The 27,929-nt window shown below is 41.5% G+C and overlaps 1 protein-coding gene across 2 annotated transcripts in view; it reads right to left on the bottom strand.

The window, feature by feature from the left end:
* C15H11orf65 (chromosome 15 C11orf65 homolog) overlaps positions 1–27,929 on the bottom strand; it is a 136,750-nt gene that overhangs the window by 62,045 nt on the left and 46,776 nt on the right. Inside the window, exons 6-9 of one of the 2 annotated variants that reach the window (XM_030917293.1) lie at positions 26,925–27,055; positions 14,894–15,064; positions 6,910–6,965; positions 3,623–4,157 (exon numbers count right to left, since the gene is read on the bottom strand). In XM_030917293.1, coding sequence (XP_030773153.1) covers positions 4,003–4,157; positions 6,910–6,965; positions 14,894–15,064; positions 26,925–27,055 — 513 coding nt within the window. In that variant the 3' untranslated portion in view covers positions 3,623–4,002. Of the gene's footprint in view, positions 1–3,622; positions 4,158–6,909; positions 6,966–14,893; positions 15,065–26,924; positions 27,056–27,929 lie in introns of those variants that run through there. The other variant, XM_030917292.1, reaches the window with a different exon arrangement.

The following is a 27,929-nucleotide window of genomic DNA, read 5'->3' on the forward strand; positions in this document are numbered from 1 at the left end:
CATGATCCAATCACCTCCCACCAGACCCCTCCTCCAACAATGGGGATTACAATTACATGAGATTTGGGCGGGGACACAAATCCAAACCATATCACTCCTCAAGGACATTGTAACTATATTTAAAAGTTTGGATTTAACCTGGCTGCCATGAGGTGGCACTGAAGTGTTTTAAGTGAAGAAAATTAAATACATTTGTATTTAGAAAGATCACTTTGGCTGTGGTGTGGAAAACAAGACCTGAGTCAAAGAAACCAGTTAGCAAAAGATGATGGTGGCATGGTCTATGTTTGTGACAGCACAGATGAAATACATGAATTCAGCAGGTATTTACGTGATGATATTAGTATGTGAACTAACAAAAGATTGGATTGTCATGTCAGATTCACATAAAGATTTCATTCAGTATGAAGTTTTACAAATAATTTCAATGATACAGGGAATCAAGGCTCAGACAAGGCAGAGAAAGGTCTGGGACAGCTGGACTGTGGAGCTTCAGCCACACTGAACATGGGTTATCTGGCCTAGAATAACAGATTAGGTCTCCAGTTAAGGTTTTGTGGGTTTGCATTACACAGAGCAGGGATATTTAAATCACAAAACGTCTCAATTTGATACCCCATGGAATCGTATAGGTTACATAACATTCTTCAGGAAGCCATGCCTCAGAAATCCATAGCTCCTGGGTTTATTTAAGTAACCCTTACTCAGGGTCAGCCTGCTAAGGAACTTCTACACAAGGACAAATAACATTAGATATACCTAGAAGTTCCCTTGACAAAGTGAAGGGAGCACAGGCCAGCTGCTTTACTTTCTTACTCCTCAAGCAGGGCTTGGTGATAAATGTTACATGGAATGTCTGGGAGAGTAAATAGTCATGGATATAGTTTCTCAAAAAGGGGTAATATCTGACAGATTTCAAGGGGGGAGGTTATTTGCTGTGAACTGTCAGATCTAGCAGGCACAGTAGATACCCATTACATGAGACATTTGGGAATTATCTCCAGCAGATTTGAAAAGCACAAGTAAGTTACACAACAAAAGCCCTCATCTCCACGTCACCTAATGCAGTTGCCCAAATGCTTCTCTCTCAGCCCACAATGATGATACTGACTATGTTATACTATGGTATGTCACTCGAGGTAGAGAAGTTCCCTATGAACTTGGGCCTTGTTCATGAATGAGTTGGCTCAAGCTAAAACTGGATTGATGCCTTACTACAGCCCCACTTAGGTATAGCCCTAAAGAACAGCAGTAAGGGAAAATCCTAGTGGGCAAAGCTTTGAGCACTATACTTGGTCATTCACTTCTTATTGAGCGAGAAGTAGCCTTAAGTAGAGATATACATGAATTCTTGGGCAGTGGCAAATAGTTTGACTCATTGGTCAGGTACTTAACTCGGAAAGGGCAAAATTAGATCAGAGACAAGGAAATCTGGGAAATGTCATAACGATTGACTTATAAGGTGTGGATCTTCACTTATCACTTTTATGCTTACCAGAGAGCATCCACTACAGAAGACACACTGAACAACCAGATGGATAAGGTGACTTTGGCACTGAGGGCCAGCCAACATGCTCTTGGCCACCCTAGTGCTTATGCAATTAGCTCATGTACAGAAGAGTCATGATGGCATGGATGGAAGCCAAGGGCCCAAAATCATGGGCCTTTTCTCAGAAAAACTAATCTAGCTGCTTCCACTGCTGAATGACACTTGGCCTTGATATGGCACCATCATTTGAAAAGACCAATCAGTTATTTGGTGGCAACATGATTATAACAGACCCATTCTTATTTGGACATTGCAGCAATTCATTCCTAACAGGGATTGCTACTTGGTGCAGGTATGGATTTGCCTTTCTTGACCATGGTGGCTCTATCAGAACCACTATTTAAGGACCACTATTTAAGGACCTATAAAATGCATGATTTACTATTATGGGCTTTCTAACCAAGGGACCAATTTTACAGTAAAGGAATTTTAAAAATGAGTATATGACCATGGAAAACACTAGTCCTATCATATGCCACACAATCCAGAAACTATTAGAGTGTTAAATTGGCCTATTAAAGAGTAACCTAAGGTTCTAGCTTGAGTAGGACAGGCAGCTAGGTTGGAGCATTTTCCTCCAGGATGTGATATATACATTGAACCAAGAGCCATTATATGGTGCTCTGTCTAAATAACTTAAATACGGTTATGACATATGGGTCCAAGAACCAAGGGATGGAAATAAGGTTGGCCCCTCTCACCACTACTCTCAGTGATCCCTTGGGAATTTGTGCTTCTTGTCCCAGCAGAACTGAGTCCATGTAGCCACTGGTTACATGTATCCTCCCTGTATCCAGTGAGGGAATGGCTCCCCTGGAGGTCACAGTAAGGATTCCACTGAACCTAAAGCTATGATTGCTGCCTGGTCATGTTTGGCTCCTCATGCTGGTAGATAAATACCTGGTTTCTCTGTCCACTAGCAGGAAAATTCTGAAGTGCATTCTGTATGGTTCCTCAGAGCATTCCTAGCAAACTGAGGCCTGGACACCCACAGCAATAACCCATTCTTAACACAAATGTTTTTTGGTTTTTCTCCCTTCTGTGTGTCACTTTCTCTAATTTCTAATTTCTCTAATTTCTAATTCTCTAATTTCTAATTTGTGTTTTCTGCGATTATCTCCTAAACAAACTATCTGTACCAATGTCTTATGGTTTCCTTTGAAAGGAACCACTAAGATTGTTCCTTTTCTCTTTGTGTTGATTTTAAATGTTTTCACAAATTTTGTGATAGTCTTCCTTTTAAGAGATAGAGCTTAATTCCCCTCTCCATAAGTATAGGCTTGACTTGACGCATTTCTAATTAATAAAATAGGGCAGAAGTGATGGTGTGTGGCCTCTGAGTCTAGGTCTTAAAAGGCATTGTGGCTTCCTCCTTGCTCTCTCTCTCAGGTTGCTTGCTCAGCCATGTTATGAGGGCACTCAAGCTATCCTATGGGGAGGTCTATGTATCAAGGAATTGAGGCCTCCTGCCAACAACCGTTCACGTGTGCCGTCTTGTAGGCAGATTCTCCAACCCAGTCAAGCTTTCAGCTGACTGCAGCCCTGGGCAAAATCTTTATTGCAACCTCCTGAGAGACTTCAAGCCAGAGCCACCCAACTAAACCACTCCCAGTTTCCTAACCCTCAGAAACTGAACAAGATAATAACTTTTGGTGCTTTAAGCTGCTGTCTTGGGGTAATTTATTATGCAGTGATAAAAAACTAATTAACTGCTCTAACCTGGAAGAAAGGGAATGGGAATCCAAAGAATTGTATTGCCTGCAGAGTAGTGAAGGCAAATCGTAGGCCCCAAAAAACTGAGATTAGGGGAATGATGTAGAAAGGAAAATGAAAAAAGGAAAGCACAACATTGATGAAAGCAAGTAAAGAGAAAAACGTAAACAAGGAAAGATAAAGCACATTACAAAAGAAAGGAAAGAAATAACTACGACATAAAATAGGCAGTAACTAAGTGTGAGGGAAACAGAATTGCAAAGACAACTATAATGAGTAAGGAGACAGAGAATCAAGAGGAAGAAAGAAAAAAGTTCAGTGAAGAAAAAAATGGAGTAATGAGAGGGATAAAGCGGGAGATGGGGGAAGAAGCAAGGCACACTTGGATATGGGATAAAGGGACCGAAAGCTCTGCCTTCCATGATTGCACTAAATGCCTCCAGTAAACATGCAAAATAATCAGTCTGAAGTTTCTTGCACCTAAATGTAGTCTCTTTACTTAAGTGTAACTGTTAGAATACTACGGTTTCTCAGAACACTAGGAATAATTTCTATATTTGCCATGATCATTGTATTCAGTCCAGTGTTCTATTTCTGCTCAATTTTCCTTACTTAACTGAGCTAGATTCTGTGCCCAGAATATATAAACAAGTTATTCCAGTCAGAATACACTATCCCTTGACTATAACTGATGGATGGAGGGCTCAAATGTCTATAACTCAGAATAGAAATAAAGTACTTTATAGTCCATAAGTAGAATCAGGCGTTAATCTAGTTACATTTGGTTCTTGATAAACATTTTCACAATAAGTATGATCTGGTGTTTCCATTTGCATTTTTGATATATCTCCTCCATAGTCATATATGTTTTTCTGTGCTTGATCAAATCTGAATCCTAAAGAGAAGTGACAAATGATTAGAAAGATACCAGATATAATAAGATGTTCATTCAAAATGCTACTGTGTGCCAATCTGTTCCACATTCCTTTTCATCACTCTTAAAGCAAATATCTTCACCTGAAACCAGAAATGCTCCAAATTTCTGAGTTCATCCCACTTTCACTCTCACATATCACTGTCCATCCCTACAAAAGGCTCTGCAGGACCTGGGTTTTAGGTCTGATCTACTAGTAACTAACTGTGTAATTTGGGACAAATTATTTAACCTAAGTCTTAGTGTTCTCATCCGTAAAATGGGGATAATAACTGCACCTACCTCATCATATTCCTGCAAGAATTAAATGTGACAGTGCATGTAAAGAACTTAGAGCATCTGGCATTTAGTTGGTGCTCTGTAATTAACTATTAGCTAACTTCTTTATTCACAAAGGGAGAGATGCCCTTTTCCTCTCAAGAGCCCATGTTTCTAAATCTGCTCTGGATTTATCTTCTCTTGCTTCTTGAAGAAGTGATACACATTCTCCTCTTCTCCAATGCCAACATCTTCAATGTATCACCTTCACTGACTGCAGTTATGCAAATCTCCACTACTTAAAATAATTTTCACTTGCTCTTGTGCTCCTTTCAACTACCATCCTATATCTTTCCTTCTTATCACAGTAATTTCTTTTAACTCAGTAATTTATATTGTTTCCTTTTTTCTTTTTTTTTTTTTTGAGACAGGGTCTCACTCTGTTGTCTAGGCTGGAGTGCAGTGGCGCAATCACACAGCCTCCACCTCCTGGGCTCAAACGATTCTCCCGCCTCAGCTTCCCAAGTAGCAAGGACTACAGGTGCATGCCACCATGCCCTGCTGACATTTTATTTTTTGTAGAGTGAGAGTCTCTCTGTGTTGCCCAGGCTGGTCTTGAACTCTTTGCCTCAAGCAATCCTCCAAACTTGGCCTCCCAAAGTGCTGGGATTACAGGCATGAGCCACTGTGCTGGGTCTCTGTGCTGATTTAAATATGTAAAAGATCACTATCTATTGTGCAGGAAGGGAATGGAGAGGCATTGGTTTGGAGGCTATTGCAGAAGCCTGTAGAGGGATGAAGGCAACTTGGGCTGAGTGGGTGGCAATGAGATGGAAATAGGTGGATCAGTAAATACTAAGGATAGTTCATATTTATGGAGTATGCATTATGAGATAGGGACTATTCTAAGCTCTGTGCATGATTATCTCATTTTCTCACAACCTATGTGCCAGGTACTACTGTTATTATTTTACTGATGAGGAAACTGAGCTAGTAACTTGTCCAAGATCATATAGCCAGTAAAGAGTGGAGCCAAAAATCAAACCCAGGCACTCTGAATCAAGACTCCACTATCCGTTGGGAAGCCAAGATGGGCAGATCACATGAGTCTAAGAGTTCAAGACCAGCCTGGGCAACATGGCGAAATCCCATCTTGACAAAAATAAAAAAATTAGCTGGGCATGGTGGTGTGTGCCTATGGCCCCAGCTACCCAGGAGGCTGCAGTGGGAGAATCGGTGAGCTTGGGAGGCTGAGGCTGCAGTGAACTGAGATCTGGGCCACTGCACTCCAGCCTGGGCAACAGAGTGAGACTCTGTCTCAAAACAAAATCAAAAACAAACAAACAAACAAAAAACTCCACAATCCTAACCTCTTTATTGCTTCTCCTATCTGCTATTAGGACAGAACTCATACACCATCATTAGGCTTTGGCTATGTTAAAATTATTGGCATTTCTGAGGTCTGATGACACTCTTCTTCAACATGCTGGCTTTCACTTTCAGCATTTCAGTACTGCTAACTACTGGCAGAACAATAGTGGCCTAGAACCTAAAAACTGTTTTCAACATTTTGAGGCATTTATTTTACCGAATGAAGTCTGCTCATGAAAAATCATTACTAAAACTATAAGTAACTGTTTTTTTTTTTTTTCACTCTGTTACCCAGGCTGGAGTTTAGTGGTGCAATCTTGGCTCACCGCAACCTCCACCTCGCTGTTCAAACAATTCTCTTGCCACAGCCTCTAGAGTATCTGAGATTACAGGCATCTGCCACCATGCCCAGCTAATTTTTGTATTTTTAGTAGAGTCAGGGTTTCACCATGTTGGCCAGGCTGGTCTCGAACTCCTGACCTCAAGTGAGTCATCTGCCTCAGCCTCCCAAAGTGCTGGGATTACAGGTGTGAGCCACTGAGCCTGACCAGTAACTTTTAAAATAGGATTCATATTTTGGCCAGGGGCAGTGGCTCTCGCCTGTAATCCCAGCACTTTGGGAGGCCGAGGCAGTCAGATCACAAGGTCAGGAGATCAAGACTATTCTGGCTAACATGGTGAAACCCCGTCTATAATAAAAATACAAAAATTAGCTGGGCGTGATGGCGGGCACCTGCAGTCAGGCTGAGGCAGGAGAATGGCACGAACCCGGGAGGCGGAGCTTGCAGTGAGCCGAGATTGCACCACTGCACTCCAGCCTGGGCGACAGAGTGAGACTCCAGTCTCAAAAAAAAAAAAGGATTCATATTTTTAAAATCATTTTATTCAACCTTAAATAATATAGGACATTACCCTCTATTCCCAAACAGCAATCTTACATACAAAGGTAAAAATGACTTGACAAATGCATCTAAATTTATACATCATGCAGATTACTGAAAGGTTAAATGCCTAGAAATACATGTGTGGAATGCATTTTTTGTTCATGAGAATTTCCTATAAGGTACTGCTAAAAATCACCTACCTTTGAAATTAGCCGAAGAGTTGCTTGTAGCAATTTCCTTCCAGCTGGCAATGTATCTAAGCACATTATATGAGCATTCATTAAATTAAATCGATTCATTACTACATACTTAGACTACGTCTAAAATTCCACTTTCTTTTGAGAAATCTTAATGATGGCATGTTCACTAGCCTCCATGTGTAATTCTCATGACTTTCCCACCTCCTAGTAGCTCACATCCAGCTAAGAACCTTCAGGACAAGGAGTTGAAGGAGGTATAAAAATGGTGCCCACCATCTGCCATACTTAGTGTTCTTTTGCCTCCCTCTAGCATGCCTCCTCATTTTATTCTATGAATTCCTGCAAAATCATGTCCTCAGCTGAGTGTTTACTAAGATGTTAGTTAATAACATCTAAATTTAAAGCATGGGCAGAAGACTCTCCTGGAGACAACAACAAAAACTTTCTCCTTGGTTCTGGATTGCCAGATCCACTGTCTCTGATATATGAAGGGAAATTTAAAGTGTCTAGTTTCTGAGCTCATTAGAACAGCAGTGCTGTCTTTTCAGTGTCCAGAACACGTAAGAGATACATTCAGGTAGGGTAAATGCAGCTGTCACCTCAGCTCCTGAACAGAGACTGAAAATAGAGAGAACAGGGTTGCCTGAGAAGAGGTGGAATAGGGAAGGACAAGGTACCACCTTCTGTGAGGATGATGGAAAGCACCAAGAGGCAGGTTGCCTAAGACTTACTTCACTTTAGGCTCCATATACCACTTTCCTAAGCTGCCTTTACAACTGCACCCACTTTAATCAAAAAATCAGGTCAAGATTTGGTTACAGTAGGTGCTGAAAAGGAGCTAGCACAGAGAGGTGAAGAATTAGAATCGTCATGTAATTGGCCCGGTGTGGTGACTCACGCCTGTAATCCCAGCACTCTGGAAGGCCAAGGTGGGTGGATAACGAGGTAAGGAAATTGAGACCACCCTGGCTAACACGGTAAAACCCCATCTCTACTAAAAATACAAAAAATTAGCCAGGCGTGGTGGTGCACGCCTGTAGTTTCAGCTACTCGGGAGGCTGAGGCATGAGAATGGCCTAAAACCTGGGAGGTGGAACTTGCAGTGAGCTGAGATGGCGCCACTGCACTCCAGCCTGGGTGACAGAGCGAGATCTCAAAAAAAGGAAAAAAAAATTGTCATGTAATTCAGAAAACACTGTGATTTTCTTTTCTTTTTCCTTTTTTTTTTTTTTTTTTTTGAGATGGAATCTCGCTCTTGTCCCCGAGGCTGGAGTGCGATGGCATGATCTCGGCTCACTGCAACCTCCGCCTCCCAGGTTCAGGCGATTCTCCTGCCTCAGCCTCCCAATAGCTGGGATTACAGGCGCCTGCCACCACGCCCAGCTAATTTTTGTATTTTTAGTAGAGAGGAGGGTTCACCATGTTGGCCAGGCTGGTCTCGAACTCCTGACCTCAGGTGATCTGCCTGCCTTGGCCTCCCAAAGTGACACTGTGATTTTCTAATTATTCATTCCATTTGAATTCTTTTTACTTCTGTCAACCCTGGGATCCTGAAGTTTTTTGCAGTAGGAAGGTATATACTTCCAACAGTATTTAATACTTATTTTTATAGAGACAAGGTCTCACTCTGTCTCCCAGGCTGTAGTGCACTGGTGCCATCATGGGTCACTGCAGTCTTAAACTCATGGGCTCAAGTGATCCTCCTGCTTCAGCCTCCTGAATAGATGGGACCACAGGTGCATGCCACCACACCTGGCTAACTTTTTAATTTTTTGCAGAGATGGGGAGGGGTGGTTTCGGTATTTTGACCAGGCTGGTCTTGAACTCTTGGGCTCAAGTGATCCACCTACCTTGGCCTCTCAAAGTGCTGGGATTATAGACGTGAGCCACTGCACCTGGCCTGTCCAACAGTATTTAATTACAATCAGATGTTGTGTCTGAATTTGGCTCCTTCTCACTACTGCTACCCCTTGGTGCTCTGCGAACTTTCTTCAATGGCCTTAAATAGGATACTGCTGGGTGACTTAAATGAAAGGATGCAGGACAAGAGCAGGTGGTATAAACTCCTTCCACAATCTCTCAGTAGGCAATTCAGTTTGGTTTGACCTTAAATTTTAGCAGACTTTGTTTGAGCTTTCAGTGGTTGCTCAGGAGCACTATAAAGACTCACCCTGCTTGCTTGGATTTATACACAGAAAAGACTTTCATGCCACCACCTTCAAGAAACCAAGATAAAAGACCTTGATCAATAGTGTGCTGAGCCCTGACAGTCTGGGGCACAAACACATACCATAGCTAGGCCCATCACTGTCCCTGCTTTATCCAAGATTAGCACATGACTTTTATTCCATTATTTTAAAAAGAACTTCATGGCTGGGCGCGGTGGCTCACGCCTGTAATCCCAGCACTTTGGGAGGCGGAGGCGGGCGGATCGCGAGGTCAGGAGATCGAGACCATCCTGGCTAACACGGTGAAACCCCGTCTTTACTAAAAATACAAAAACTTAGCCAGGCCTGGTGGCGGGTGCCTGTAGTCCCAGCTACTCAGGAGGCTGAGGCAGGAGAATGGCGTGAACCCGGGAGGCGGAGCTTGCGGTGAGCCGAGATCGCGCCACTGCACTCCAGCCTGGGCGATAGAGCAAGATTCCATCTCAAAAAAAAAAAAAAAAAAAAAAAGAAAAAAAAAAAAAGAACTTCACATAAAGAACATACCAGCAGTAATTGATAAGAAATCTAAGTTTGGCCGGGCGCGGTGGCTCAAGCCTGTAATCCCAGCACTTTGGGAGGCCGAGACGGGCGGATCACGAGGTCAGGAGATCGAGACCATCCTGGCTAACAAGGTGAAACCCCCGTCTCTACTAAAAAATACAAAAAACTAGCTGGGCGAGGTGGTGGGCGCCTGTAGTCCCAGCTACTCGGGAGGCTGAGGCAGGAGAATGGCGTGAACCTGGGAGGCGGAGCTTGCAGTGAGCTGAGATCCGGCCACTGCACTCCAGCCCGGGCGACAGAGCGAGACTCTGTCTCAAAAAAAAAAAAAAAAAAAAAAAAGAAATCTAAGTTTTACAAAAATCTAAGTTTTACAGACAGAGAAGCAAGTCTGATGATAGCATTACCATGCTGTTTATAACACACAGCTGATCTTTCTCAATAAGAAATTTGTAGAAATTTTTAGAAAATAGTTACACAATCGAGTGTGTGTGGACTCTACAATGAATCCCTTTGTTAAACTACAAATTTAACACTTTAAGAGCTCAGAAAAAGTCCCTAGCCAGAGAGGTCACAAAACTACATATCTTAGAAATCAAAGGAGCAGCTTCAGATATAGATACTATCCATAACAGACATAGGCACAGAGCTCTCACCAACAGAATATCAGGAAATTACTTAGTATTTTCTAGCTGGTGATTGCTTAATAGGTATGTCACAATTCACTTGCTGTTTGAAAAACATGATGATCCTGGAAGAGGAACATCTGAATATCCATTAGGATGAATGCATGAATGCCAGCAAGAGCCACAGTAGCTGTCCTGTGGCATTGTGCATAACTCCGTGATGGTGATGTGAGGACTGTTCTGGTTTCTAAACATCTGCAGTAACATAGCTCTGGATACAGGAATTTGCAACAGTATTCATTAGTGTGTTTGAGTCCACAAGTGAAACTGGCTCTATCCATTCTTCCAAATGATAATAATAATGTTCGGTTAATAGTTGCAGTACACATCTGAAGATGGACGTGGCTTCACCTCAGGAGAGCATCGGTCTGTCATAACACACTAGCACAAAAGCCTTTGGGGAGAAACTGGCTGTTATCACTAAATATCAGTGTTCAAGGCATCTATGCCATTCTAATTGTCCAACTATAGAAAAATGTCCATAGATTTTAAAGGATACTTTCCAAGGAATTAGGGGTTACCAATTCTCTAGAGGGGACAAATGTCAGACTTTTAAATTTTCATCAAACAAGATGTCACCCCAAGCCAGTTACAACTATCTAGAGGTCTACAAAGGTCAAACGGGGAAGTAGACTGTGGAGACCATAAATGCGCTGGAAAGAAGGGGCTTATGCCTAATGTCTGCAGTTAGCTAGGGGAAGGCCTTTGCAAAGTTTAGTCTTACTGAGATAATCAGTGCTTGTGGCCAAGTAGTGCTACTGAAATATACCCAGATAATCACACTTGAAATTTCATCTGAAATGTTTGTTGTTCAAGGCTCAATGTAAAACTTTGCTAAGGTTCACATTGATGGTACAAAATTACAAGTATCCTCAGCTTAGAAAATAAACTGATAGAAGTTACACATAAGTTGGAAACAAGGTATTTGCATTTTTTTAAATGGAAATTTTTAGTTGCTCTTATCATCTGAAAGCTAGGTATATCCATCCCACTCCTACATGCTATGAAGAAATCGCTTCAAGTCTTACTGGTTTATTCTGTTTTTTGTTTGTTTTGTTTTTTGTTTTTTGTTTTTGTTTTTGAGATGGAGTCTCGCTCTGAGATCCCCAGGCTGTAGTGCAGTGGCGCGAACTCGGCTCACTGCAAGCTCCGCCTCCTGGGTTCACGCCATTCTCCTGCCTCAGCCTCCTGAGTAGCTGGGACTACAGGCGCTCACCACCTCGCCCGGCTAATTTTTTGTATTTTTAATAGAGACGGGGTTTCACCGTGTTAGCCAGGATAGTCTCGACCTCCTGACCTCATGATCCACCCGCTTCGGCCTCCCAAAGTGCTGGGATTACAGGCGTGTGCCACCACGCCCAGCTGTTTTTCGTTTTTTTAAAGGGAAGCCATTAAGACTTCACCTACTATCACTTAGCAATGATGACGGGAAAGTCTTATGTGGACCCAGATGCCTATTTTTTCTTTCCTTTGAACTCAGTGGTTTTATTCTTTTTATATTACAGTAATGACAGAATATAGAATATCTGGTATGAATTTTTTGTACTTGTTTGCCGGCCCATAGCTTTCTCTTCAGCCAAGGGAAAGGCAGAACAGGATTTCAAAAGCTCACCTGAGAAAATTCTCTATCCAGTCCTGGGAAACTCATTCAAAATGGACCTCCCCTACCTCTCTTTCCCTTTCTTCCCTCTCTTCTCCACCCAGCAATTTTTACTCTTAGGAAGAAAAGTAAAAGCAAGGCATTCCAGGTCCTTTATTTGGCTGTCATTTCTTGCATCATTATTACCATCTGCAATTTGTTCAGTGTCCCAGAAACTACAGATGTGCTGCTGTAGGGAATCTCAAGACTCGGGTCTGCACAAAATATTGGGGTTATTGAATCATAGCAATTTCTTCTTATTTAAAAATATTTTAAGGCATCTACTATGGATACTTAGTCCTTTATTTTTTATCTTGTCCTTGTTATTTTCTGATCTATCCTTCTCATCAGTATCTTCTTTTTTCTTTTATTCTTGTTTTGATTTTCCTTTGTCCTTTATCATTCTTCCCCCCTTTTCTTCATTTATCTTTCCTTGCATCATTATTCTCTCCTCTGCTTCCTCTGGCTTCTTTTTTTCATGTTCTATTGTTCAATGACCATTACCTTAATTTTCCCTACCCCATTTTCCTATCTCATTTTTACTGATTTCTTCTGTTTTCTAACATTTCTTTATTTACACCATCTCCATTTAAATTTTTCTGCCTCTACATTCATGCGGTATCCACATTCTTTATTGTAGTTGAGTAAATATTGAACATTTTAAGCAGCTTTATTGAGGTATAATTCATATACCATACAATTCCCCCATTTAAAGTATAATATCCAGTGGCTTTTAGTATAATATTTGCAGAGTTGTGCATCCACCACCACAATGAATTTTCTTTTCTTGTCTTTTCTTTCTTTTCTTTTTCTTTTCTTTTTTTTTTTTTTTTTTTGAGATGGAGTTTTGCTCTTGTTGCCTAGGCTGGAGGGCAATGGCGCGATCTCAGCTCACTGCCACCTCCGCCTCCCAGGTTCAAGTGATTCTCCTGCCTCAGCCTCCCGAGTAGCTGGGATTACAGGCGCCCACCACCACGCCTAACTAATTTTTGTATTTTTAGTATAGACAGCATTTCACCATGTTGGTCAGGCTGGTCTTGAACTCCTGACCTCAAATGATCCACCCGCCTCAGCCTCCCAAAGTGCTGGGATTACAGGTGTGAACTACCACGCCTGGCCCACAGTGAATTTTCAATCATTTTCATTGCCTCAAAAAGAAACCCTGCACCCCATAGCCACCACCTCCCCTTCCCCCTAGTTAATTCTCCAGCCCCAGGAAACCACTAATCTACTTTCTGTCTCTACAGATTTGCCTGTTCTGGACATTTCATATAAATAAAATAACACGTGATCCTTTGTGATTGGCTTTTTTTTTTAATTTTTTTTTTTTTTTTTGAGACAGAGTCTCGCTCTGCTGCCCAGGCTGGAGTGCAGTGGCCGGATCGCAGCTCACTGCAAGCTCCGCCTCCCAGGTTTATGCCATTCTCCTGCCTCAGCCTCCCGAGTAGCTGGGACCACAGGCGCCCGCCACCTCGCCCGGCTAGTTTTTTGTACTTTTTAGTAGAGACGGGGTTTCACCATGTTAGCCAGGATGGTCTCAATCTCCTGACCTCCTGATCCGCCCGTCTCGGCCTCCCAAAGTGCTGGGATTACAGGCTTGAGCCACCGCGCCCAGCCTATGATTAGCTTCTTTTACTTAGCAGATTCATCAATGTTATGGTGGATATCAGAACTTAATTTCTTTTTTCTGTTATTAATAGAGGTGCGGTCTCACTGTGTTTCCCAGGCTGGTCTTGAACTCCTGGGTTCAATCAGTCCTCCCATCTCAGCCTCCAAAAGTGCTGGGATTACAGGCGTGAGCCATTACATTTGGCCTTTTTTTTTTTTTTGACAGGGTCTCGCTCTGTCACCCAGACTAGAGTGCAGTGTTGTGATCATGACTCACTGCAGCATCTATCTCCTGGCTCAAGAGATCCTCCCACCTCAGCCTCCTGAGTAGTTGGGACTACAGTTGTGCACCACCAGGCCTGGATAATTATTTATTTTTTGTAGAGATGGAGTCTTGCTATGTTGCCCAGGCTAGTCTCAAACTCTGGGCTCAAGCAATCTGCCCACCATAGTCTCCTAAAGTGCTGGGATTACAGGCATGAGCCACCACGCCCAGCCCACTTATTTTTATTGTGGAACAATCTTCTATTGTGTAGATCTACCATATTTCATTTAGCCATTCATCAGGTGATGGACATTTGGAGTATTTCTGCTTTTTGCTATTTATGACTAATGCTGCTATGAACATTCATGCACAGGTTTTTGTGTGGACATGTATTTCCCCTTCTCTTGGGTATATATCTAGGAGTGGAGCTGCTGGATCACATGGCAGGTCTGTGTTTAAGCATTTGAGGAACTGCCAGATTGTTTTCCAAAGTGGCTGCACCATTGCACACTCCCACTAACAGTGTATAAGAGTTCCAATTTCCCCACATTCTTGCAAACACTTTTTATTATCTGTCTTTTTAATTATAGCTCTCCTAGTAGGTATGAAGTGGTATCTCATTATGGTTTTGATTGCATTTCCTTAATGGGGCTACATTAAATATTTCCACCACAAAAGAAATTTTTAAAATGTTTTCCAAGGGCCACAGTACATCGCTGAAAAATTATAACGTTTTACTGTCTCATACAGAAAGGTTAGGGAATATAGATGAAAGAAAACCTTTGTATTATTAATTTCATGCTCTTAGCCTTTTTTCTAAATCCCAAAGTAAGAAGCAAAGCAGACTAAGGCACAAGAATAAAGTTTAGGAATAAAGAGCCCTAAGTCTAATTTTTTGTTTACTATTTTTGTATCAGTCATTTTTTACCCCTCCTTTTTTCTTCTGTTCTTTCTAGACAAATTATACTCAGGATTTTTTTCTTTGAAGATTATCTGCAGCCCCAAGATTCAACACGGAAATAGGAAATGTTAGAAAAAAATATGATAACTGCCCTTGTTCCCCAAGAATACATGTACTTACTCATCAAAGTTCAGTGTGTTTGTCCAGTTCAGCACTTCATCCACTTCCCATTCCATCACAGAATCTATGCCACCATCTTCAAAAGCTCTAATCAGCCCCTTTGTTGCAGTGTGAATTAGTCCTAGAGTTTCACGATGTGTTGACTTAGCCTCCAGACTTCCTGAGTAGTACCTACATAGAGGAAAGGGAAAGAGACGTAAATCTTCTGAAATAGGAGATAACAAGTAGATACAAGCGATATATATTGTTGTTATTTACATATTAAAACTATTTGCATATTGAATAAAGTTTTCCTCCTATATAACTCAGATGCATCTAAACCAAGATCTATGTGATGGGATCTTTTGGGGGAAAAAACAACTTAACCACACTAACTTCAAATCACCCCTCAATAAGTTGCATTTTTATGATATATGGAAAAACTAAGTTATTAAGTTGTTGAATATTAGAATGATAGAGTGGAAAGGGTCTTAGAAACTAAATAACTAACCTACTCAGTTTATAGGTGAGGAAATAAATCTTAGAGGAGTTAAGTAAATTTTACAAAATCAAGGGGCTAATAGCAGATAAAAAAGGAAGGAAAGTGAAAAAAGGAAAGAGAGGAAGAGGTAAAGGGAAGACATACACTATTTTATTTGTGCCAGGTACTTTTCATACATTCTTATTTAATTCTCTTTAAAAAGACACAGCCAGGCCCGGCGCAGTGGCTCACACCTATAATCCCAGAACTTTGGGAGGCCAAGGCAGGTGGACACGAAGTCAGGAGTTCGAGACCAGCCTGGCCAACATGGCAAAACCCCGTCTCTACCAAAAATACAAAAATTAGCCGGGTGTGGTGGCTGGCCCCTGTAATCCCAGCTACTCAGGAGGCTGAGGCAGGAGAATCGCTTGAACCTCGGAGGCAGAGGTTGCAGTGAGCTGAGATCGTGCCACTGCACTCCACCCTGGGCGACAAGACCAAGACTCAGTCTCAAAAAAAAAAAAAAAAAAAAGAAAGAAGAAAAGACAGCCATTTGTGGCAGCTATTTTTAGACCTCTTTTAGAGATAAAGAAACTGAGACCTGAAGAAGTTAAAATATTGTTCAAGGCCGGGCACAGTGGCTCAAGCCTGTAATTCCAACATTTTGGGAGACTGAGGCAGGAGGATCATTTGAGGCCAGGAGGTTGAGACCAGCCTGGGCTACAGAGAGACCCTCATCTTGATTAATAATTTTAAAAATGTGTAAAGAAATGTTCAAGATCATGTAGCAGTAAATACTTATGAGAGCCAGTATTCAGACCCTTAGTCTTAAGTTCAGCCTCCTTCTGCAGCACTGCCTGTCTTAATCTGAACACATAAAATAATGTATTCACTGATAATGAGCTGAGTAACTAGACAGAAGTTAGTAGTCCTTACCGAGATCATCAAAACATTTTTTTGGTGTTTAAGATCTACATTGGTAGCCATTTTAAAGGGTCACCTATTATGAAGTTTATTTGTTTATTAATTAAACACTCATTGATTAGGAAACAGCATAGTGGTGATATGGAGTAAGACTCTGGTATCAAATTATCTGGATGTGAATCTTGGTTCTGTGTTATATAATCTTTGCTAAATAACCTAGCCTTGGCCGGGCGCGGTGGCTCAAGCCTGTAATCCCAGCACTTTGGGAGACAGGCGGATCACGAGGTCAGGAGATCGAGACCATCCTGGCTAACACGGTGAAACCCCATCTTTACTAAAAAATACAAAAAAACTAGCCGGGCAAGGTGGCGGGCGCCTGTAGTCCCAGCTACTCCGGAGGCTGAGGCAGGAGAATGGCGTAAACCCGGGAGGTGGAGCTTGCAGTGAGCTGAGATCCGGCCATTGCACTCCAGCCTGAGCGACAGAGCAAGACTCCGTCTCAAATAATAATAATAATAATAATAATAATAATAATAACAACAACAACAACAACAACAACAACAACAACAACAACCTAGCCTTTCTGGGCCTCACTGACCACTTCCTTAAAATGGTAATCAGGACCAGGTGTGGTGGCTCAGGCCTATAATCCCAGCACTTTGGGAGGGTAAGGCGGAAGGATCACTTGAAGCCAGAAGTTTAAGAACATCCTGGACAACATAGTGAGACCCCATCTCTACAAACAAGAAAAAAATTAGCCAGGCACAGTGGCACATGCCTGTAGTCCCAGCTACCAGTGAGGCTTAGGTGGGAGAATTGTTTGAGCCCCGAAGTTCAAGGCTGCAGTCAACTATGATTGCACTACTGCACTCCAGCTGGGTAACAGAGCGAGACCTTATCTCTTAAAAAAAAAAACAAAAAAAAAAAAAAAAAAAAAAAGTAATCATAACACTACTTCCTCCTAGCATTCTTGAGAGGTTTAGGAGTGTAAATCCGTGTGGGATGGGCACGGATGGTGGCTTATGGCCGCAATCCCAGCACTTTAGGAGACCAAAGCAGGACACTCCCTTGAGCCCAGGAGTTCAAGACCAGCCTGGGCAAAATAGGGACAACCTGTCTCTACAATTTTTTTTTTTTTTGTTTTTTGAGATGGAGTCTCACTCTGTCACCCAGGCTGGAGTGCAGTGATGTGATCTCAGCTCACTGCAACCTCTGCCTCCTGGGTTCAAGCAATTCTCCTGCCTCAAGCTCCCCAGTAGCTGGGACTACAGGTGTGTGCCACCACACCCAGCTAATTTTTGTATTTTTAGTAGAGACAGGGTTTCACCATATTGGCCAGGCTGGTCTCGAACTCCTGACCTTGTGATCTGCCCACCTCAGCCTCCCAAAGTGCTGTGATTACAGGTATGAGTCACTGAGCCCAGCCCCCCCAAATTTTTTAAAATAATAAAAAAAAAGAAGTGTGAATCTATGTAAAGCATTTAGAACAATGACTGGTACACAGTAAACTGTGTACCATAGGCTGACACTGTATTGGGTGGTAGGGCTATTAACAGTGAGAAGATACATCCTTGCCCTGATAAAATTTCGACTTCATCAGATTTTAAATGGATAATGATCCATGACAGCAAATGCTCTGTTGCTCAGGCTGGAGTGCAGTGGCGAGATCTCGGCTCACTGTAACTTGTGCCTCCTGGGTTCAAGCAGTTCTCCTGCCTCAGCCTTCCAAGTAGCTGGGATCACAGGAGCGCACCACCATGCCTGGCTAATTTTTTTATTTTTCGTAGAGACGGGGCTTTACCATGTTAGCCAGGCTGGTCTCAAACTCCTGACCTCCAGTGATCTGCCCGCCTCTGCCTCCCAAAAGTGCTAGGATTACAGGCGTGAGCCACTGTGCCTGGCCTCTTATTTTTCTTTTTTCAACAGTGATATATAACAATTCAGATATCTTTTTCCTCTTATTAGGGAAGAATAAAATGCACTCTGTTTTCAAGAGAGTCATAGTAATTGTTCAAATAATTTAATTCTCAGATTTTGAACGCTTTTAAAATTAGTTACTATTATAATTAAATGGTATATTGATAAAATAACAGGTTTGCAAGCAGCAACAGTGTTTCAAATATAGTGATCAGAAATAAAAGATCACTTTATAAACATAATTTGTTTTATAAACAAACTAGTGATTTTTAAAAAAGACACAAAATTGGCTGGGGTGGTGGCTCATGCCTGTAATCCCAGAACTTTGAGAGCCCAAGGTGGGCAGACCACTTGAGGTCAGGAGTTTGAGGTTGGCCTGGCCAGCATGGTGAAACCCAGGCTCTACTAAAACTACAAAAGTTAGCTGGGTGTGGTGGCATGTAGCTGTAGTCCCAGGTCCTCAGGAGGCTGAGGCAGGAGAATGCTTGAACCCGGGGGTGGAAGTTGCAGTGAGATGATATGGTACCAATGTACTCCAGCCTAGGCAACAGAGCAAGACAATTTCTGGAAAAAAAAAAAAAAAAAGACATAAACTTTGTCTTCATGGATAATTTTGCAATATATTTTTAGTTGTATTTACTTTAACACGATCTTATATTCTTTCTAAACTAGGAAATTTAGAAGGAAAAAACATTATAAGAAATGTTTGTCTAAATGTCATGACAGAGAGAGAAGTTAAAACAACAAAGACCTAGGAAGAATCAAAGCTTAAGTTGCAAAGGAGGTTGAGGAAAGCTAAGATCTATAGGACACAGGAAGGGACAAGATTTAAAAGCCAGAATTCTTTTAGTAAGATAGGGGGGAAAAAATAAAAATTTTGTTGATTTTGTTCATTACTGATTCTCAGCAACAGTCAGAATGAAGAGTGTTTAAATGCCATAAATGAACAAAGCACACAAAGTAAAATTTCTCATTCACTCCCTGCAACTCTATGAAAAGGAAATGGAACATCCTGTCAAAAAAATCATTCATTCATTTATTTATTCTATAAGCAACATATATTCATTAAACATGAACTATGTCTGAGATCCTGTGCTAATAAATGGAACAGAGTCTCTGCTCTGTAGGGACTCAAAGTCTAGTGAAGGTGGCAGACAAATACACAGTTAATTGCAAAAGTGTGACCAATGAGTATATAAAAGATCCACGGGGCACATCAAAAGGAAGTACCTAATTGTGTCTAGGTGGGTAAGGGAAGGTTTCAGAAGGAGATACTTGGGCCAAGTATCAAAAGATGAAGATGTCATTGTCATGCAGCTGAGCACTCTAGGGAGAGGAAATATTATGGGGGGTGTAGGTAATGGGGAGCCCTCAACATGTTTTAAGTAAGGAAATTATTAGAAACATAAGTTCAGTGTTTATACAGAGAAGACGAAGAGACTAGAGACTAGGAAACTAATCAGAAGTTAGATGAAAAATGAGATGTTACAGTGGAGAATGAAAGAAAAGATCAGATTTGGGAGATACTTTGTAAGTGGAATTAATAGGACTTGATGACAGATTACATGTAGGCACTAATAAGAGTGAGAAATCTAGGGTAAGCCCTCTGTTTCTGGCTTGGATGACTGGCTAAATGGTGGTGTCATAAGCTGAGACCAGAAGGAATACTGAGAATAAGCAACTTTTATGATGGGGAAGATTAGAAATTCAGTTTTGGAACTGTTGAGTTTGATACAGAAATGCCCATATAATTAGAAATGCCCATATAATTAGAAATACAGAGCTCAGTTACAGATGTGGATTGTGTTGAGGTAAACAAACACAGGAAAGAAGTAAAATGCATATTATTTTTCATGTGCATTGTAGAATAATAATATGAATTTTACTTCTTTCCTGTGTTTATTGACCCAGATGCTGTCTCGCAGCTGGTACTGTAAGGGCACTTCAACAAGTCATACCACCACTCTGTCAAAGCCAGCTGTTTCTAGGTGATGGCACATATGGTAGGGGAATTTTGTTGCTCTCAGCCCATAACCACACTTCCTTTGCTGTTAATGGGTCCCCATTAGAGGCAATGTTGTATGAATAAAATAATGACGGATACTGCATTATGTTATGAGAGGTATTATTGCCAGAAGTAATGCAGGCAGAGAAATAAAATTAATATCCAGAATATTTGTCTATCATTGTGAGGACAAATGGATGCCTCCTCTATTATGGGAATGGTCTAATATAATCATCCTGCCACCAACTAGCCAGCATATCTCATTACTGGGAGCAAAGCAATAGCCTTTGATATATAATCAGCAGCGACTGTAGCCAGAACAGCTTTGGTGAGGGAAAGACCATGTTGTTGAGTCTATATAAAGCCTCCATCCCTGTAATCTTGGTCACTTTGGACAAGACTCCACGGTGCAACCACTGAGGTGCCAGGGGGAAAAGCTGACATTTACAGGATGGATCATCTTGTCCATCTGATACTGAGAGCTGTCTGCCTCATATAACCCCTTTGGAGAGCATTCACATGGGACAGAAATATACTTTGTATCCATTCTGAGCATACCTCTACCCTGACCTATACTCACCAATTTTCCAATTTTATTCTTTGCAAATGTTGATCAGCTGGGAAACTATAAATGTTGGTCAGCACAGTCAACGAGATGCCTACCTCAGGCTGTTTCCCCTTCAAATGAAGTGGAAAACCAAACATACCACCTGAAGTTGTGCTCACTGGAAAGATATCTTTTGATCATTTTCTGGGCCAACTGAGGAACTGAAATCAGTAACTGTCCATTTTTAGATGGTGCAGCATCCTGTACAGATCCAACTTATTTTCTCCAACATATTCCTCCCTGTTAACTTGTCATAGGGACTCCCTGTGAAGCCAAAGGTATGGAGACGATGTGGAGACGATGTGGAGGTAATGCAGCTTAAGTAGTGGTTGCAGGAATCTGAGCCACCTGCACATGCAGCTTACTTGGGCCTTCTGGACCTTCTCAGACTCATTCCCATATAGACCGCATTATTTTATATTGAAACAATGCTAGATACTCTCAATTTTATTGTTTAATTGATTAGATAAATCCCAGGTCAGTTCATGATCATAGCACTTGGTACCCTATTATTAAGCATCCAGTCTCTACCAGGACCCAGCTGCAAATCTGGAACAGATTTTCAAATGGAATATAGCTTCTGGCAGAGGAAGGAATTCATTACCTTCTTCCTAAACCCTAGAGGTCTGTGCTATGATTCTCCCATTAGGTCTCTTTAGAGACTCTACAGTTTTTCACTACCAAGGACATTTTTAATGCTGTTGGGACTGCTGGGCCATAAAGCTCAAGTTGTAGGGCAGCTTGACCACATTGTGGACCTGCTACACACCTCTTTCTTGCTCCATGTCCCACTGGAGCCAGTCTGCTTTATTAGATCACCTAGTAAAGAGGGTGGAGCAGCATCCCCAAAATATGTCATACGTTAGCTCTCAAATCGAGAGAGGGCCTCTAAGCGTTGTGCTTCTTCAAGATGGACAGTATAAGGTACAGTAACTTATCTCTCATTTTTGAAAGGATATCTCAAATGTCTTTAAGCGCTTCAATTATATGGCAGATCCTTAACTTTTTGCAAAGTTTATCTGCCTCCTTTTAGTATGCATTTGTCCTACTAAGCCACCAAGGAGCTGTTATTTTCTGCTCACCACATCCAATCAAGGTAAGGTCATCAATGTAATGGACAGGCATAATGTTCTATGGAAACAGATGTACAAGCCCCTGGGGACAAGAGCAGGAAAGCTGATATATTTTTGGGAGCAAGATGTAAAAACACACTCTGTTCTTTCCATGAAAATGCAGACTACTTCTCCTATTGCTTAGTGATCATGATGGGAAAGAACACATTTGCCAGGTCAGCTGCAGCACACCAGGTACCTGGCGCTGTGTTGATTTGCTCTGTTGAAGAAGCCACATCTGGAAGCCTCGCTGCAATTGTGTCATCATCACCTGACCTCTACCACTTCAAAGTTCCATTAGTCCCAATGAACTAAAGGGACCAGTTCCATCATAGCTTTCCCCACTGTCATCTCCAGCCTTGTAAAGGACAGCCACCACAGAGTTCATCAAGAAATATGCTGCTCCTGGGCCAGACATGGTGGCTCACGCCTGTAATTCCAGCACTTTGGGAGGCCGAGGCAGGCAGATCACAAGGTCAGGAGTTCGAGACCAGCCTGGCCAATATGGTGAAACCCTGTCTCTACTAAAAATACAAAAAAATTAGCCAGGCATGGTGGTGCATGCCTGTTATCCCAGCTTCTCGGGAGGCTGAGGCAGGAGAATTGCTTGAACCCGGGAGGCAGAGGTTGCAGTGAGCCGAGATTGCGCCACTGCACTCCAGCCTGGGTGACAGAGTTAGACTCCGTCTCAAAGGAAAAAAAAAAGAGAGAGAGAGAAAGAAACATGCTGCTCCCTTCACCAAGCTATTACTTCATAGCTTGATGAAAAAGGTATCTCCTGGGACTTCCTGGGGTGATGGCTAGATGGTGGTTTAGTAGATTGCACATAACAGAAACAAACGCACAATTCCCTGAACTTTTAGAAATCCCTTTTCTAATGGAACAGGAATTTAAAAAAATTAAAGAATGTGTAAATAGAAACTCAGTTGTACATAAGAAAACCCAATTCCCTCTGAGAAGGAGAAAGAGTTGGAGTGCTTTAAAAATTAACTGCCTGTTTTTCTGTGGCTAGTGAGCCTTATCTCTCCTCCTTCCCAGGCATTGTAAAGACCCTGTTTCTCTAGCTGTGCAGCTGCAAGGTCACTAGACAAATAAACTCAAGTCATAAAACATATTTTCCTTGAAAAGTAAGAAATGATGTAATGCATGTCTCAATTAATTGAATTAACTATGGTTTCTCGCTTCTGTAACATGCTTCCCCCTGCACAGATCTCCCCCAACCCCATGAAGTGTTTAAAAGGTAGCTTAACTCTCTGTTCAGGGCTCAGTCCTTTGGATGTTAATCCGACCGGGCCGGTACACCTAAAATAATAAATATCCTCCTCAACCCCATTGGTCTCTCTGATTCCTTATCAATCCTGCTATACTACAGTATACCAGAGAAGTTCCAGCATTTTGCAAAGGTTGAGCTTTGGTTGGCTCTACCTAAATCAGGCTTTGATTAGCTAACTTAACAGACAATTAACATAATTTCTGGCCAAAACATTAAATCCACAATCCCAGATGAGTATGGCCATATCAGTAAATTTGGCTCAGCCAACTCTTGATCTAACAACCTTAGAATCCACCCCCACACAATGCTTCTGAGACTCCTGGCAATATAGATTAGTAATTTCTTGTAACTCTTCTGGTTTATAAACGATCTCCTCTTGGAGTGGATCCTGTACCTTTGTCTGGGCTGTCCTGAAATACAAATCTCCTTGTGAGCTAAAGGCAATGAGAAATAGTGGAGGGGGAATCCTGAGGAGAATCAGCATAAGTGTGTGTGGCAACTGTGCCAGTGCAGTCACTGAAAGGCTTTTATGCAGAAAAGGGCTGCGCTGCTTCCCTCAAAAGGGAGAGCAAGGGTTCCCTACACCAACAAGGCACTTTGGAAGTTCAAGATTCTTAGCTTTGTGTATGTTTGCCCAAATGTCCTAATCCCAGGGCTCAGGGTTCTACTTCTTCCCCCCTTATCTTAGTGCAAAAGACCTGGCAGGGTTAAGCATTTGGTAGTACTGTAGGCATTGTAAGTAACCCTGTGACCCTTGCAATGAAACCCAGGGTTGCCCTCAACCCATGCTGTGGATATGAGATAAAGGACCACTTCAGAGCTGCCAGGGAGGTCTTCTGATTTTCTGCACAGGTTTTAAAATTTTTTTTATTTTACTATTTTATTGAGGTATGGTTGATGTACAATAAACTACACATATTTAAATTGTACAATGTACAGTTTTGACATGTCCATATACCTGTAAATCCATCACTACCATAAAAAATGAACCTATCCATCACCCTCCAAAGTTTCCTTGTACTCCTTTGGAATCCCTCTCTCTTTCCTCTTTTCTATCTCCAGACAACTACTGATCTGCTTTGTGTCGCTACAGATTTATGTCTTCTAGAACTGTATGTATATGGAATCATAGAGTATGTACTCTTTTTTGACAGATTTATTTCATTCATTATTATTTTGAGGTTTGTCCATGTCGTTCTGTGTATCAGTAGTTCATTCTGTTGTACTGCTGAGTAGTATTCCTTTGTGCAGATATCCTATCACTTATTTATCCATTCACCTGCTGATGCACATTTGTGCTGTTTCTGGTTTTTCGCTATTACAATGACAAACCAGCTATGAGCATTCGCATACAATCTTTCTGTGGACATGTTTTTATTTCAATTGGGTAAGTATGTAGGGGTGGAATGACTAGGTAGAATAGTTGGTGTGTTTACTTGTTTAAAAAAAAACCTGCCCAACTGTTTTCTGAAGTACACACACTGATTGGCATTTGCTCCATATCCTTGCCAACAATTGGCATGACAGACTATTTCAGTCATTCTAGTGGGTGTGTAGTGGTATCTCATTATCGTTTTAGTTAGCACTTCTCTAATGATTAATGATAGTCACTGGTTGAGTTATGCTAATTTGCTATGTATATATCTTCACTGATGGAGTGTTTATTCAAATTTTTTGCCCACTTTAAAATGTGACTGTTTGAGAGATTTTTTTTTTTTTTTTACGTATTCTTGATTCAAGACCTTTGTCAGATATATATTTTGCAAATGTTTTATCCCTGTCTATGGCTTGTATTTTTATTTTTGTAACATGTCAAAGAACAAAAGCTTTTAATTTTGATGAAGTAGAATTTAAAATTGTTTCTTTCATAGTTCCTAGCTTCTGTGGCCTCTTTAAAAAATCTTGGTCAGAACAAAAGACACTAAGATTTTCTCCATCAATTACTTTTAGATGCTTTGTGGTTTTTGTTCTTATATTTAGATCTATGATCTCTTTTCAGTTAATTTTACACATACTGTAAGATAACACTCAAGTTTCATTTTTCTGCATTTGAATATTCAATTTGTTGAAAAGACCATTTTTTCCCAATTAAGTTCCCTTGGCACCTCTGTTGAAAATTAATTAACAATATACATGGAGGCTTATTTATTTATTTATTTTGAGACAGAGTCTCACTCTGTCGTCCAGGCTGGATAGTGCAAGGATAGCAGTGGCTGCAGGGAAAGGCTGACTGATTCCAAGGAATGAGTCATCTTGCTCACCTATTATTAAGATTCTCCTCTGCTGAGATTGTTCTTTGGTGAGCATTCACATAGGACACAAGCATCTTCTCACTTGGTGCCCATTTGGAGAAGTCTGCACATACCTCTTCCCCAGACCACTTGTCACCAATTTTCTAACCCATGTTCTTTCCAAATCCCTGACCATCCAGGCAAACCATCAGTCACCATCCATCTATAGATCTGTACTTCTGGCCATCTTTTCTTCCAGGCACAATATACAACCAGGTATGCTACTTGAGGTTCTATCCCGGTGGAAGGATTTCCCTTCTCCTCTGTACTGCAAGTGAAGCTGTAATGTATATGGAACTTCCTGTGAGTCTCACCTTTTACTTGACCCCCTTAGGCCTGTTAGGACTTGAGTTTGACCAACAGAATGCAGAATAAATGTTGCTGTGACTTCCAAGATAAGGCCTGAAAAAGCCTTGTAACTTCCACTTTCTGTCTTTGATACTTTTGTTTGTTTGTTTTGAGAGGGAGTCTCGCTCTGTCGCCCAGGCTGGAGTGCAATGGCTTGATCTCCGCTCACTGAAAGCTCCGCCTCCCGGGCTCACGCCATTCTCCTGCCTCAGCCTCCCGAGTAGCTGGGACTACAGGCGCCTGCCACTACTCCCGGCTAATTTTTTTTTTCTTTTAACTAGAGATGGGGTTTCACCGTGTTAGCCAGGATGGTCTCAATCTCCCGACCTCGTGATCCGCCCACCTCGGCCTCCCAAAGTGCTGGGATTACAGACGTGAGCCACCATGCCCAGCCACATGGGGGTTTATTTCACAATTCCATATTCTGTTCCATTGACCTATATGTCTGTCTATATGCCAGTACTACAATATCATGATTACAGTAGCTTTGTAAGTCTTGAAATCAGGCGGTACAGTTCTCCAATGTTGGGATTCGATCAGGCTGCTGGGAAAAATATTAGTTATCATGGCCACAAAACCTTTTTGGAAGGCCTAAGGGTTTTCACATGACTTCGGTAATAGACCCCACCGAAGGCGGCCTGGTCCCACTACCTTTAGTTAAAAAGTTTAAAGTAGTAAACAACGGGATATGGGGAAGTGTAATCTAGTTAGCTTGTTTACTCATGTGGTCTTAAGACAAGCCTTTGATGTGTGCTTTTTACTGGGGAAGTCCACAATGTCAGTTACCCTCTAATGGCGTTGACTCAAGCTTTTGTTAATTAATCTTAATGAATAAATATGAGTCTCCCTAGCTGACTGGGGCCAGCCACAGTGACAAGCCTCTCTTGGTGTGTAGGCGGTCGGACACTCAGCAGGATGGGCAAAACAGAATATCTGTGTGTCAGTGTGCATTTTATTCATTCGTCGTTTGGGTCAGGGTCTGCGGGCAGACCCCCTGCAGCTAATGCCCTCTTGTGAGGAGCAATACCTCATTTCAAATTTGTTTTTTTCCCCAAATACTACATATTTCCTTAGTAAGTATTTCATCAACTTACATTTGCCTCATCCACTCTATTTTTCTAAGTTTTCTTTTCTTTTCCAAGTCTTGCCTTCTCTTCAGTTTAGAGAAATGGAATTCACTTTCCTTTTTGTCTTCTACCACTATACTGTCAGTAGATAGCCAAAACTATTGAGAAACAAAAACGAATATACAAAATGTTGAAATATTGATTGCGAGGTTATCTGGCAATAGAAAAGAACTTCTGTGTGTTCAGTAGGAATATGCCAAGATAGAAACAGAGGAGAGGATAGATACTTTCAAGGTATTTCTAATTAAGTTACGGGTGAATAGTACACTCAGCCTTCAGAAGCACATGCTACAGATAGACCAACAAAGTACTAGTGTACTGAGGTACTTAATAAGTATTTGTTGAATGGATAAACAGATATATTCTAAGAATGTCTCATCTTCTCATATGAATAGACCTGACCTACTCTTAGTGCTGATGGCTTCTGATGACTCTAATTCTCAAGGAGTACAGCCACCCTTCAGGAATGCAGAAGTCCCTGTACCATGTCCTAAGACTTTGTGGTTTCCCCGTTATGATACTTTTTCCTAACTGGTTGTCTATATTCACTCTCCAGCTCATTCCCCCTGCTCTATCACACACACCCTAAATAATAAGGAGAGTTTGTTAATCCTTCCAAACACTATATATTTGCCCTTATTAAACCACTTAACATATTTACTACACTGTACTGAAATATCCTGTTTACTTGACTGTCTCCCTAATTGAAAGGCAACCTACTTAAGTCTATCCCCTGCATCCAGAACAATGTCTGGTATATGGTTGATATGCAATAGTTTATTAAACAAATGAATGAATTCATACCTTGATCATTTTTACTTTTCATACTTGGTATATTCTTTTGTTTGTTTTTGTTGTTGTTGTTGTTGTTGTTTTTGAGACAGAGTCTCACTCTGTTGCCCAGGCTGGAGTGCAGTGGTGCCATCTCAGCTCAAAGTGCTGGGATTACAGGCATGAGCCACAGTGCCTCGT

Source organism: Rhinopithecus roxellana, chromosome 15 (genome assembly GCF_007565055.1).
Source record: "Rhinopithecus roxellana isolate Shanxi Qingling chromosome 15, ASM756505v1, whole genome shotgun sequence".
Lineage (NCBI taxonomy): Eukaryota > Metazoa > Chordata > Mammalia > Primates > Cercopithecidae > Rhinopithecus > Rhinopithecus roxellana.